This window comes from Marmota flaviventris, chromosome 9, assembly GCF_047511675.1.
Source record: "Marmota flaviventris isolate mMarFla1 chromosome 9, mMarFla1.hap1, whole genome shotgun sequence".
Classification (NCBI taxonomy): Eukaryota; Metazoa; Chordata; class Mammalia; order Rodentia; family Sciuridae; genus Marmota; species Marmota flaviventris.
In genome coordinates this window covers 17479946-17493104 of record NC_092506.1, presented here as the reverse complement: position 1 = coordinate 17493104, position 13159 = coordinate 17479946, and the positions used below count along the sequence as shown (strand labels likewise).

At 40.5% G+C, this 13159-nt stretch overlaps 2 protein-coding genes across 2 annotated transcripts; both read right to left on the bottom strand.

Moving 5' to 3' along the window:
* Positions 1-833: 833 nt before the first annotated feature.
* Positions 834-1751, bottom strand: LOC114093771 (olfactory receptor 4C6-like). The gene has a single exon (XM_027936672.2). The coding sequence runs from the start codon at positions 1740-1742 to the stop codon at positions 834-836; it is 909 nt and encodes a 302-aa protein (XP_027792473.1). The 5' UTR covers positions 1743-1751.
* Positions 1752-9872: 8121 nt separating this feature from the next.
* LOC114093557 (olfactory receptor 4C3D-like) lies at positions 9873-12703 on the bottom strand. The gene is made up of 2 exons (XM_027936346.2): positions 11827-12703; positions 9873-9907 (listed from the first exon to the last, which is right to left on the bottom strand). The coding sequence occupies exons 1-2, from the start codon at positions 12701-12703 to the stop codon at positions 9873-9875; spliced, it is 912 nt and encodes a 303-aa protein (XP_027792147.2).
* Positions 12704-13159: the final 456 nt, after the last annotated feature.

Here is a 13159-nt window from a genome sequence, read left to right as displayed (position 1 = left end):
AACTCTTAAGTCTCTTTTAGATTAGGAGTTATCCAATAATGTTTATTAAGCACATATTGTGTAACTAGGAATGTTCTCACCCTTGAGAATATAGCAGAAAGGAATAAAAATAATCCCTGCATTGACGATAACTATGATTTGGATATGATTTGGAGAGCAGAAAACGGAACATGGACCTGAAGATGTATTTTCAGGTAAAATTTGTGATTGTAGACTTTGAGGATAAAAGCTGAGTGGAGAACTGGAGGACAGCTGAAGGGAAGGACTGAGGAAAGACATCAGAAAATTCATTCTCTTTCTCTCTCTCTCTCTCTCTCTCTCTCTCTCTCTCTCTCTCTCTCTCTCTTCCTCTCTCTCTTTCTCTCTCTCTCTCTCTCTCTCTCTCTCTCTCTCTCTCTCTCTCTCTTTCAGATAGGAGTTCATTTGAAAATAGAAAAAAAATAAAATAAAATCAAGGAGCCAGCCAAGCAAAGGCTTTGTGAAAGACCATCTCCAAGAGAGAAAGAAACCCCTAAACTCGGGAAGACTAGGGTTGTTCAAAATAGGATTTAATTTAAAAGCGTGCCTAGAGGATTGTGAGGAAGGTGAGGTAGTACAGAATGTACCTGTGTAAGTCCTAGAGACAAGTCCTAGTTAGACAAGACACTGCAGTATCTTGACTTTTTTTTAATGGATTTTGCTGTGATGTATAAGTAAAGAAAATGAATAAAATAAAATGATGCATCTAGTTGCCTGTGCCCAATGAATTGCAGTTATGGGGAGGCTAAAACTCCACTGGCATTGTGAGGCAAATTTGTCCCTTGGTCTGTAATTCAGTGACTACCCAGGGTCCCTCATTTCACCCATAGTTTCCTCATGGCATGTTTCACCTCTGCATTCCTCAAGGTGTAGATCAAGGGATTTAACATGGGTTCAACAACAGTAAAGGACACAGCCATAGCCTTGTCTATGGGGTAAGTGGCCACAGGCCTCACATACAAAAAAATACATGGCACAAAGAATAACACCACCACTGTGAGGTGGGAGCTACACGTAGAGAGGGCTTTGCGTCTTCCTTCAGAGCTGTAAGACTTCAGGGAGCAGAGAATGACCACGTAGGAGCCCAGCAGGAGAAGGAAGATGATCATACACATCACTCCACTGTTGAGGATGACCAAGAGACCCAGGACGTGGGTGTCCATGCAAGCCAGTTTCAACAATGGAAAGAAGTCACACATAAAGTGATCGATGATATTGGGGCCACAGAAAGGTATTTTATATATGAAAAGAAGCTGTATGGTTGCGTGTATGGAGCCGCCCAGCCAGGCCCCTCCCACCATCAAGTAGCACAGTCGGGGACTCATGATGCTGGTGTAGTGCAGGGGCTTACAGATGGCCACGTAGCGGTCACAGGCCATCACAGTGAGCAGGATGATCTCCACACCACCAAATAAATGCCCTGCAAAGATCTGGGTCAAGCAGCCTTTGAGGGAGATGGTAATGCTTTCATAGAGGGAGACCACAATCAACTTGGGGGTAATGATAGAAGAGTAGGTGACATCTATGAGGGACAAGGAAGTAAGGAAAACATACATGGGAGACTTCAGACTCTGACTTGCACTTATGGTTACCACAATGAGGAGGTTTCCCAGTACTGTGACCACATACATGACTAGAAACAAACCAGAGAGTATTTTCCTCAGCTCTGGATTCTTTGTAATGCCTAAAAGGATGAATTTGGTCACATTGTTTGGATTCTCCATTGAATGTAGGCTGAGGACAGTGTGTCACTCTGCACTGGAAAGTCTGCAAAAGGAATATCAGTTCAGTTTTGATTAGCAATCACTAAGTGCACTGGACATTTTTTTGCATGCTGTCCCATACCCTCTTAACCTACCGTTTCCTCCAGCCATTGCTAAAGAAATCAGCTAACAATAAAAGCCTAACATCAGCTTGATCCTACAAATCCACACAACAGCTCTTCCTCCCTCTGGTACAACTTCTGCTCTCTGTTCCACTGGTTGTTGCTTGTGATACTTAAGAACCCTGCTGCATGGCGGCAGTGCATACCTACACCTGGAAACATGAAGAAATTAACACCCTTGGGAAAACCCTTGACCATCAGTGGATAGGACCCAATGGATAAATGAGTAAATGGCTTAACATTTTTTTTCCCTGTCTCATTTTCTCCAATATTTCCATTCAGTTTTCCAAAATAAAGCACCTACATGCAATCCTTTCTTTCAGCTCCTATTGGTTTGGTTGTTTTTTTTTTTTAGAATATCAGGCTAGGTTGCTAACCTTCATTCCTCACACTCAAGAACTTAGAAAATATATAAGTTTCCATTGATTTTTTTCCCATATATTCACTGAATACATAGAATGTGCTAGTTGAAGAACTGTGAAATGGGTCCTATCTGAAGGACTCTGTTTTTATTGTGCATTATACTCTTCCCCTTTACATGTCTACCTTCTAAAATTGAATTGTGGTAATAATAATTATTATTGTATAGTACTGCTATTCAACTAGTTCCTACTGTATCTTAATATCCCAGGAAATATTTTCTTTTTTTAGAGATAAGATAATAAGACTTAAAGAGGTGAAAAATAATGACACTGAATTCTTACAACTAGTAATTACTGAAGCTGAATTCTAATTCAGATTTCCAAGTTCCAAAATTAATGCTAATAACAATCCATATTGTTTTTTCAGGGGATACCAAGGATTGAACTCAGGTCCACTCAATTACTAAGCCACATTCCCAGTCCTATTTTGTATTTTATTTAGAGACAGTATCTCAATTGCTTAGCAACTCGCTTTTGCTGAGGCTGGCTTTGAGCTGTGATCCTCCTGTCTCAGCCTCCCAAACTACTGGGATTACAGGAGGCACCACTGTACCTGGTCATATAGTTTCATCTTATGAAAATTTCAAGTGCTTAATATCTGTATTTCTACCTATCATCTATCTATTTCAATTCTAAAACTTGGTTACAACTATTAACTAATAATTAATAAAAATTCTAATAATTTTTCACATGTGCTTATTAAAGAAAATTAAGCCTTAAGCTTTTTATCAGCTCCAGAAACCCAGATCTATTTTCTAGCTAACACCATCCTTATGCAGCCTGAGTTGGCAAATCACTGTAACCTCCCAGCTTTCTATTACTACTGCCTATGCCCTCCATTAGCAAATCTATCACTCTACCTTCTCCATTCCTTACTTCTTCCCCTCTACCAGCTTCATTGCTGTCATCCTGATCTTTATTACATGCACCTATATAGATCATATTAGCAACAATTCAATTATCTTCTTGGTTCATATTTCAATTAAAATTGCATGTTGGCTTTAACTCTTTATGGAGATGCTTAAGGATGGCTAATGTATTATATTTTAATCATATTTCTAATAATGTGCTATACTAGTAAACACTAGTCATTTAATTAAGTTTAATTAAAAAAATATAATGGAGTTCCTGCATGGGAAACTGCATTAAACCATGAAGCCCAAGCATGGCTGCTATCAGTTCTTGCCTGCAGAAATGACAGCATCATCTTCTGGGCATGGCTGCTATTATTCTGGCATCCTGGTTCAAATATCCTTTTTACCATTTTACATCTGTAGCATTTCCTTTCTTAGACATGCTTTAACCACAATCAGAAGCTGCACCATACCTTTCCCTCTTCATTCAGTGTTGAATCATTGCCATCAAATCCTCCTTGTGATGTTAATTTTTGACAACTTGTCAAAAGAGATTAGTACAGCCAGCTGCAAATTGTTGATAGCTCAAGGCTCTTCATCCTGAGACCAATTTGTGCATATAAATAAAACAAATAGATGAAATACTGACATGTTTAAAACGTAATTGTGCCCCTGTTAGGTGGTTTCAATTATCTCCACAACTTCAAACTAGTTCCTCAAATTAATAGAAATATGTTTAATATTCAAGTAAAATTTCAAGGTTACCTTCAAAAAGTTCGGTCTGGTGAAGCAAATAAATAGAAGTCAAAAACTGTGTAAGTAAAATGTCTATGATTGCATAGAGGAGACAAAAGATGTAGCCCCATCCAGATGTACTCACATGAACTTTCTTCTCTAGAATTAGGAATCATAGCAAAGTAGAGGTCCAAAATAAGTAAGGACCTGCACAGAGAATAAACAAAGCAATCATTCAAAGGGGAATCATTTCAATAGAAATAGACTTTCTAATGAAAAGAAAGATTATAAAAGGCACTCGAAGTATCCACACACTTAAATAAGAACAACCACTGTAGTTGGCACAAGACTATGTTTCCTCTAAATAGGATAAATTGCCAAAAGGGGGGAAAAGAGAGAGATGGATCTCTAATAAATTTTTGAGCTTAATTTATAAACAATCTCCAACCCAAGTTTTAGAAGAAACACCATCAATAAAATGTTATCCTTCCGATAATAGACGTGGGGTAAAAACTACTGAGTGCCAGTTCCAAGTGGTGCAGAATTCCAACTGTGAATATTTGCATCATTCCAATTGGATCCCTTTGTGGCCATTTCTCCTCTGACTGAGAGCTAATCACTGCACCAGCAATTCCCATCTGCTCTTTCAGTGATTGGTGTTTCCCCTGAGGCAGAGCCTCACTAGAGCCAGGCCAAGCTGATGATTTACAAGCAAAAAAACAGATCATAGTATTAACCATTCAGTTATTTGTTCCACAACTAAACTTTCTTCAATACAGCATGGCCACTCTGTGACCATCTGTTCATTTTTTTTAATACCTATGACTGAACCCAGGGTTGCTTAACCACTAAGTCACATCCCCAGTCCTTCTTCTTCTTCTTCTTTTTTAATTTCTATTTTGTGTGGTGAGCCGTTCCTATAGACCGTGGCCGCCATTAGAAGATGGCGCCGGCTTCCACTGTGGCCTGTGATAAACAACTCCTTTTTTGGAGAGTTGGCACGTAATCCCTTATCACCCTATGAGAAAGCTCCACGTGGCAGCTTTGCATTGGGGCTTGAGATGCTTTATTAAGGCTGGGAGGGGCATCCGGGAGAGAGAAGAAGAAATATCAAGGGCCTGAATAAACTGCTGAAAGAAGATTCCTGAGTTGCGTCTTCCTTGCGGGCAAGGGGTCGCGACAAGTGGTGCCGAGACCCGGGAACCAGAACTTTCAGCAGTCAGGGGTGGTGCACCGGTTAGTCCCAGGTAAGTGGGATCCGCGACCAAAGCGGGGTTAGTCCCAGGTAAGTGGGATCCGCTACCAAAGCGGGGTTAGTCCCAGGTAAGTGGGATCCGCGACCAAAGCGGGGCAGCTCCTCTGTAAAGAAAGAGAGAGCATTACATTTTATTGCAGCTGCACTGTGTACTTTCGCTTCTGTTTTCTGTGTTTCTTTTGTTGTGTCATTTCGCTTTTGTTTTTTGTGCTTCCTTTGTTGTTGTGTCATGGGTGCCGCATCTTCAAGTCCGCTTCTCCTGGCCCTAGATGGCCTGTTACGTTCCAAGGGCCTGGAAGTGAAACATAGTACTTTACAGAGATTTTTACAGAAGATAGATATCGCTGCACCATGGTTTGCATTTTCGGGCAGCCTTACTGTACCTAGTTGGGATAAATTAGGCAAAGATCTTGACTTTGCTTCTGAGCAGGGCATATTAGAGGGTGGGGTGATACCCCTTTGGAACATGGTCCGTAGTTGCCTTACAGATGGTAAATGCCAAGAAGCTGTGAGTGAGGGTCAGGCCGTTCTTGAACAACTACATGAGGAAAAATCTGAAGGATCACATAGTGAAGTGGCAGAGAGTATCAAAAGTAACAGTAGTGAGAAGGCAAAAGAGCCTGAAGATAAAAATAGGAGAAGGCTCTATCCAGACTTGACTGAATTCAAAACATCTGAGGACACAAGCGGCTCAGAGTGTTCTGAGGACCTTGATATATTGTTGCAACAACTACATAAGATAAAAGTAAAAAAGAAGAAAAAGGAGACACAAGGCGCGCATGCCTACTGTAAGAAGGGGGAGGGATCTAATATTGGTCAACAAAACTCTGAGGAGGAGGAGGTAGAATATCTAGAAAAAGATATGGTGCCGGCTGTCCCACCCCCGTAGTTGGGGGGGAGCCAAGGTTCCGGGAGATCTTTTCATGCGCAAGTTTGGAGGACAGTTAATACAGATATGGGACTTGCATACCCTGTATTTCAGGACAATAACAGGGGAAGATATCATGAGCCTTTAGACTTTAAGATAATTAAAACCTTAGCAGAATCTGTCCGCACTTATGGCATAGATGCCGCTTTCACTCTCACTCAGGTGGAGGGACTTACTAGATTTTGTATGACTCCCTCAGATTGGGCTAGTCTAGTCCGCGCTTGTGTTTCCCCAGGGAAATATTAGGAGTCCAAAGTTGGCTGTTTAATGTTTCTGGCACTACCCAAGACTCGGAGCTAGGTAGGAGGCTTAAAATTTTTGCAAATAATTCACAATTATCTAATGCTACATTACCCTCCGCAGCAGTCTGTCTCCAATCTCCGTTCCTGTTTCTTTTGGCTAATGTTACATTACAGGGGATGCTTAATTGTTCTAATGTTACTTGCTACTTGTCTGAGTGTTGGAATGGCTCCTGGACTATGGCAGTGATTATGAAAATTCCAACCTTTGTCCCGATCCCAGTTACTGCAGATCCAGAATCCTTTCCTATTGTTGAATTGATTAGAGCCCGTAGAGATTTTGGAATTACGGCAGCTATAGTGACAGCTGTGGCAGTGTCTGCTGCTGCAGCAGTTACAGCTGGAGTAGCCATGGCCAGTCAAGTACAAACTGCTGCCACTATTAATCAAGTTGTTCAACAAACTTCCACTATACTTGAATCCCAAAATTCAATTAATCAACATATTTTGTCAGGGATTTTAGCTGCCAACCAAAGGATAGATTTACTCCAAGCTCAGGTAGAAGAATTGGCTGACTTGGTGCTTTTGGGTTGTGTTGACCAACGTGCACATTTATGCATAACCTCTGTCAGATTTAATGATTCCAGGAATGCCTCCCGCATCATTGGCGAATATTTGGCTGGAAATTGGTCCATGGCAGCGGAAGACATGATCCAGTCTCAACTAACCCAGATAGCTGTCTTGAACAGTACCCGTGTCGATCCCGTGACTTTGGGTCGATTCACCGATTGGATATCTTCTGCTTTTTCCTTCTTCAAAGAGTGGGTGGGGGTAGGCATTTTTGGTGCAATGTGTTGCTTCGGTGTTGTACTTTGTTTGTGGCTTCTCTGTCGCCTTAAAGCTCGCCATGCGCAAGAGAAAGCTATGATTGTACAGGCTCTTGCGGCCTTAGAAAATGGCATCTCTCCACAAATCTGGCTTGCACATCTTAAACAGTGATTTTCTGGGCATGGCCATTGCACCCCAAGTTAGTTTCACATTGCACTGGGATTGGCATGTCCTCTTCTTTATGCTCTCCCGGTACTGAATAGCCCTTGCACTCTGCAGGTCTTGTTACCATTGCACGCAGATGGGTTTCAGGACTGGTCTTTCTTCTCGGCTACAGACTCTTTACCTTCCTCTGGGGCTTAGGGATTGTGTTGCCAACTTAAATTTTGTCATCATTACCAGGCTACCTGTGTTATCCTACTTCTCATCGTCGTCACGATGCAGGATGCGAGGCAAAGCACTGCACTTGAGTGATCCCTCAACGGACCTCAAGGAAAGCATGTCCTATTGCATGCGGGTTTGACGTCCACGCCCCGCCCTACGAAAAAAGGCGTCGGCTGATATGGGATCAGGTCTGGGGAAGGCGCCTCCTTAGGACTGAACCATACATTGCAGCCACTTCTGCACAGTGGGATAGGACCTCTACTTTCGCCTGCATTGTTTTATAAAACAGAAGGGGGAACTGTGGTGAGCCGTTCCTATAGACCGTGGCCGCCATTAGAAGATGGTGCCGGCTTCCACTGTGGCCTGTGATAAACAACTCCTTTTTTGGAGAGTTGGCACGTAATCCCTTATCACCCTATGAGAAAGCTCCACGTGGCAGCTTTGCATTGGGGCTTGAGATGCTTTATTAAGGCTGGGAGGGGCATCCGAGTAAGAGAAGAAGAAATATCAAGGGCCTGAATAAACTGCTGAAAGAAGATTCCTGAGTTGCGTCTTCCTTGCAGGCAAGGGGTCGCGACAATTTTGAGACAGGGTCTTATTAAATTACTGATAACCTCTTTAAGTTGCAGAGGCTGGCTTTGAACTAGATATCCTCCTGCCTCAGCCTCCAGAGTCACTGTAATTACAGGCATGTGCCACAAGTCCTGGCTCACAATATAAATTCTTTAAAACTGAATGACTTATTTTGGCTACCTTGCAAGTACCAGAGTCAAATTTTTTTCACTTTGTCTGCTACTCCATCTATTGAAACTAGGTCATATCTACCTGTAGGATAGCTGCCATTGTTTAAAAAAAAATTTAAATACCTCAGTCAGAAAAATTCTCATGTGATAACAGCATTCTCAAATAATACATTTTCAATGTGGAAATATTTGGACTTACAGCCTGAATTCTTTTTTTGAAACTTTAATATTAAAGCATACTAATATACTACATTCACAACATATTTTACAGGTTACACATAGTTCTTTAACATATTTATCTATAAATCCCAGGGAGTCTTCTGAGAGAATAAAGTGACTCCATTTTAGGAAATATGATCCTCAGAACTGACAGGCTTAAGTCTGCATTTGGATTCTTAAAATCCAAATCCACAAGTCTGTGTCTAGTTCTTAAATTCTGCATCACACTCTTAAAACTATTTTCTTCAACATGTTTACTATTATACTAATGAAATTATATTATGTATGATATGTTTGTTATACACATATTTCTTGGAAATTAAGTTTGAACACCATTCTTGTTTATAGTGTGACACATTGTATGTCTAGTTCATGAAATTATATGACTTACTCCAAACACCAAACAACATTTTGAAATAGATAAGTGAAAATTTCCTGATAGTAACTCTCCATATAGGCACTTTCAAGTAACCATATTAATGCTATGGAAGAGTCTGGGGAAATCCCTGTAGAAGCACCATTTGTCTCTGCGGGTTCCTAACCTTATATCCATAAGGGGCGTCAAGCTACCTCCCTGACTGCGTTGCTTATTTTTCTTCTAAGCATCTCTCTCATCATACATCAGTTTCCTTGAAATTGAACCTCTATCACTAACTATTCAGTCCTGGAACCCTGGGCTTTCCACTTTGGATGGTGCTCATACATGTGTGGAATGAGATCATCAGATGGCTTTTACCTGACAGGAGGAATAAAGAGTGTGGGAAACCTGGGAAGCAGAGGCCAAGCAGAGCTAAAGGGAGGAAGGTACCCCCCAAATAAACAAAGAGATAAACCTGAGAACAATCTTCATGACACAGCTAGTGACCAGGTCTGTGTTTTGATGTTTTGCATTACCGGACCAAGAATTGTTGTGACAAGAATGGCAGAAAGGGTAGAATCCCAAAGACTTAAAACCTCGCTTAGCCTGAGAGTCACTTTCCTTTTGTAGAAAATGGCATTCAAGAATACAATTTGCTGCATTAAGAGAGGTAAAATATGTAAAGGATCTAACAATATATATGCCTCATAATTAGCCTTAACTCCACACACACACACACACACACACATACACACACACACACACACACACACACACACACACATATATATATATATATATGTCACTTACTTTCCTTATTAAGTAGTGTCTAATATTTTCATTGAATTGAGTGTCCAGATTAAACCAAGTATCCTTATATATTAAATTATTTTGTTGTTCATCTTAAGAGCTTTTAGAAGAAAACATACAGTTTTCCTTTTAGGTTATTTTATTTTTAAGCACTAGAAAAAAAAAATCAGATGCAGTGTCTTCATGAGAGATTTTTAATGATGATTGCCAAGGATCATCTTAACAATCCCTAAAATGTTTGCAAACCAGTAAGACTGTCTACTGAAGATGTCAGGTTTACTTACGTCTCTTCCTTTAGTTCTTACACCTTCCAAGACTGTTGTTGACAATTTATAATCTCATTGATCTCACCCCTCCACTGAGCAGTTGGTGTAACCTCAAAGACAGAATCATTGGCCTGAGTTTCCCCCTTTAAACTCTCTTTTATCTTGGACTAGAAATGACAATTTTCTCAATGCTGCTCCCCCCATCCTTATTGCTGAATTACTTGTGTCTTGTGTCTATCATAAGGCAAAGTGAATCACAAATTATTTACTCTAGAGTCTGTAGAAATGTTTATTGATTTATTTTACTAGCAATGAAAACTTAATCATTCTTACTGGATCAAGGGCTGACTCCATCAGCTTCCAGGTGTAAACTTTATGAATAAAAGGTTCTATTTCTTATGATTTTGAGACATTCATGCATAAGACAGAATACCCACCCCCCAAAAAAAAAACAAAAACAAAAACAGATGTTTCATATCTGATTTAACTGCATGGTCAAATTATGGGAGAAGCAGCTCCAAGTGACCAGTGAGTATGAGAAAGGGGACATTTATGAGAAGAAGCAGGATTGGGACAGTTGTAATCAGAGACGTTTGATTCACAAAGACATTTGCAGTAACATAGACTGACCTGATATCTTCTGAACTCATAGAGGAGCGTTGCTGCTAAAATACATTGCTACAAGTCAGAAAAGGATACAACAAATTTGGCCTCCTTGTTCTCCAAGGATAAAGTGAATCTTGAGACTAAATATGAAGTCCTTATGTATACACATTTACATATGAAAAACAACTGTGTTTTATTGAAGAAAGTAGAACTGAGTGTTGGAAAACCCAGATTCCAATTTCATAGCTGAAACTGTTGGATGTGTGAACTGAGAAAAGTACATTAGACAGTTTCTGAGCTCCACTTTGCTTCTTTGTAAATTGGGAAAAGTTATCTTGAAACTACCAGTGTAGTACATGCATTAAATTACCTAAATAAAATGAATATGTTCAATATATAAAAAATATATGTTCATTTAAAATAAATATATGTATAACACATATCACACCCAACGGCTTTATGATCTTATGCCTTTTTGGTGAGATTAAATAAAATAATGTTTACATTTGCTTATGCAAATGGTTTCTAAAGTATTGGTAAGAAAAAATAAATCTTCCTTTATGTTCAAGAAAAATTGTGAGCAATGAGGATATCTAAGAAAATAAGAAATCAACAGTAATTTCAAAATTTCTGACTTATTTTTATGACAGGAAAAAAATAGAGATAGGTCAGGAATCATTTCTTCTGAGGTCATGAATTGCTTCTTTCATCCTTTTCTGAATTCCTCTCTTTTTATATATTTAGGTTGCCAAAAACAATGTAAAATAATGAAAATCAACAGTGATTCTTTCACTCCCCAACTGTCAACCTCATATGTTCATCTAAGGATTTCCTTCATCACAAAAGGCCAAGCAATTTTTTTTTAAGTTCTAAGACCAAGGTTCTGTAAGTAGAAACCACTTCCACGCAAATAAACCATGTATGAAAAATTTAGTAAATTCTCACTGAAACTGTTGAGGAATGCACACATCAAAATCATCACACCAGAGATTTAAAATTCTTATGTGAACATTGCAGCTTTGGTAAAACACATTAAACATTATCAAACTGCTTAGCAAAAGTCTAACCAGTATAAGTACCCAATAAATGTTAGTTTTTTATTTATTTTTTATTTTTTTGGGGGGATTGCTTTTTTCACCAATGATCTGTAGAATGTGTTACTTCTCTCGCGGTATGTGTGCGGCAGATAGCATCCTCCATAGTTATGGACACCATCACTTTCTTGGCACTATGAACTGACCAGTTACTCTTCTCTTCCACAAGCTCCTCATGGCACTTTTAACCTCTGCGTTTCTCACTGTGTAAATTATAGGGTTCAACATGGGAGTGAGGATGGCAAAGAACACAGTCACCAACTTGTCCACAGGGTAGGTGGCCACAGGACGCATGTAGGTGAATATGCAAGGCACAAAGAAGAGGACGACAACGGTGAAGTGGCAGCCACATGTGGAGAGTGCTTTGTGCCGTCCTTTAGAACCGTGAGATTTCAGGGAGCTCAGGATGACGATGTAGGAGACGAGTAGCATGGAGAAAATGAGCAAGCACATGGCTCCACTGTTGGCTGCCACCACCATTCCAAGCAGGTAGGTGTCTCTGCAGGCCAGTTTCAATAATGGGAAGAGATCGCACATGAAGTGGTCAATGACATTGGGAGCACAGAAGGGCAGGCTGATCATGAAGAGAATTTGCACAGTGGCATGCAGGATCCCTCCAATCCAGGCTACCACCACCAGGAGGCGGCAGAGTCCCTGCCTCATGATGGTCATGTAGTGCAAGGGCTTGCAGATGGCCACGTAGCGATCATAGGCCATGATGATGAGGAGGATGATCTCTGAGCCTCCCAGGAAATGCTCCACAAAAAGCTGAGTCAGACATCCACCCAAAGTGATAGTTCTCCTCTGGTAGAGCAGGTCGATGATCATTTTGGGGGTGGTGACAGAGGTGTAGGAGGCATCTATGAAGGACAGGTAAGTGAGGAAGAAGTACATAGGAGCTGAAAGTGTGGGGCTGAGGGAGATGGTGATGGCAACGAACAGGTTGGCCAGCACAGTAAAGAGAAAAATGAACAAAAAGACAATGAAGAGGAGCCTCTGCAGGTGTGGATTCTGTGTGAGCCCCAAGAGAACAAATCCAGTCACATTACTGGGAGGCATGAGGTGATCCTTTGAGGAAGTAGCACCTTCCTGGGGACTGAATTACCTGCAAAAAAGATAAAGAAAGATAACAAATTAGCCATGAGAGGGTTGCAGGCTGAGGTTCATAGTACAGAGATGGGGCAGTCATGGCTACTGTGGAGCATGTCCTTGCCCACCCCTGAGTGATTGTCTCAGTCATTCTTTTTCATTTTCCTCCATGATGCTCTCTTCTCCTCAGATACCTAGTACTACCTGTCACCTATAAAGCCTCTGTGAGTTGACAGTTATTGTGTAATTTACTGATAAAACACTAGGCTCTACACATGAGATCTCATTTCTCCTGTTTCCAATTCCATGTCAACCTGCTAAGTAATCCCAGCAGTCTCTGCCTTTGAGCCCCTACATCTGTGAATTCACAAATTATAGCTCTGAGATTTAATTTGTAAACTGTAAACTGTTGCACACCAGTAAAGG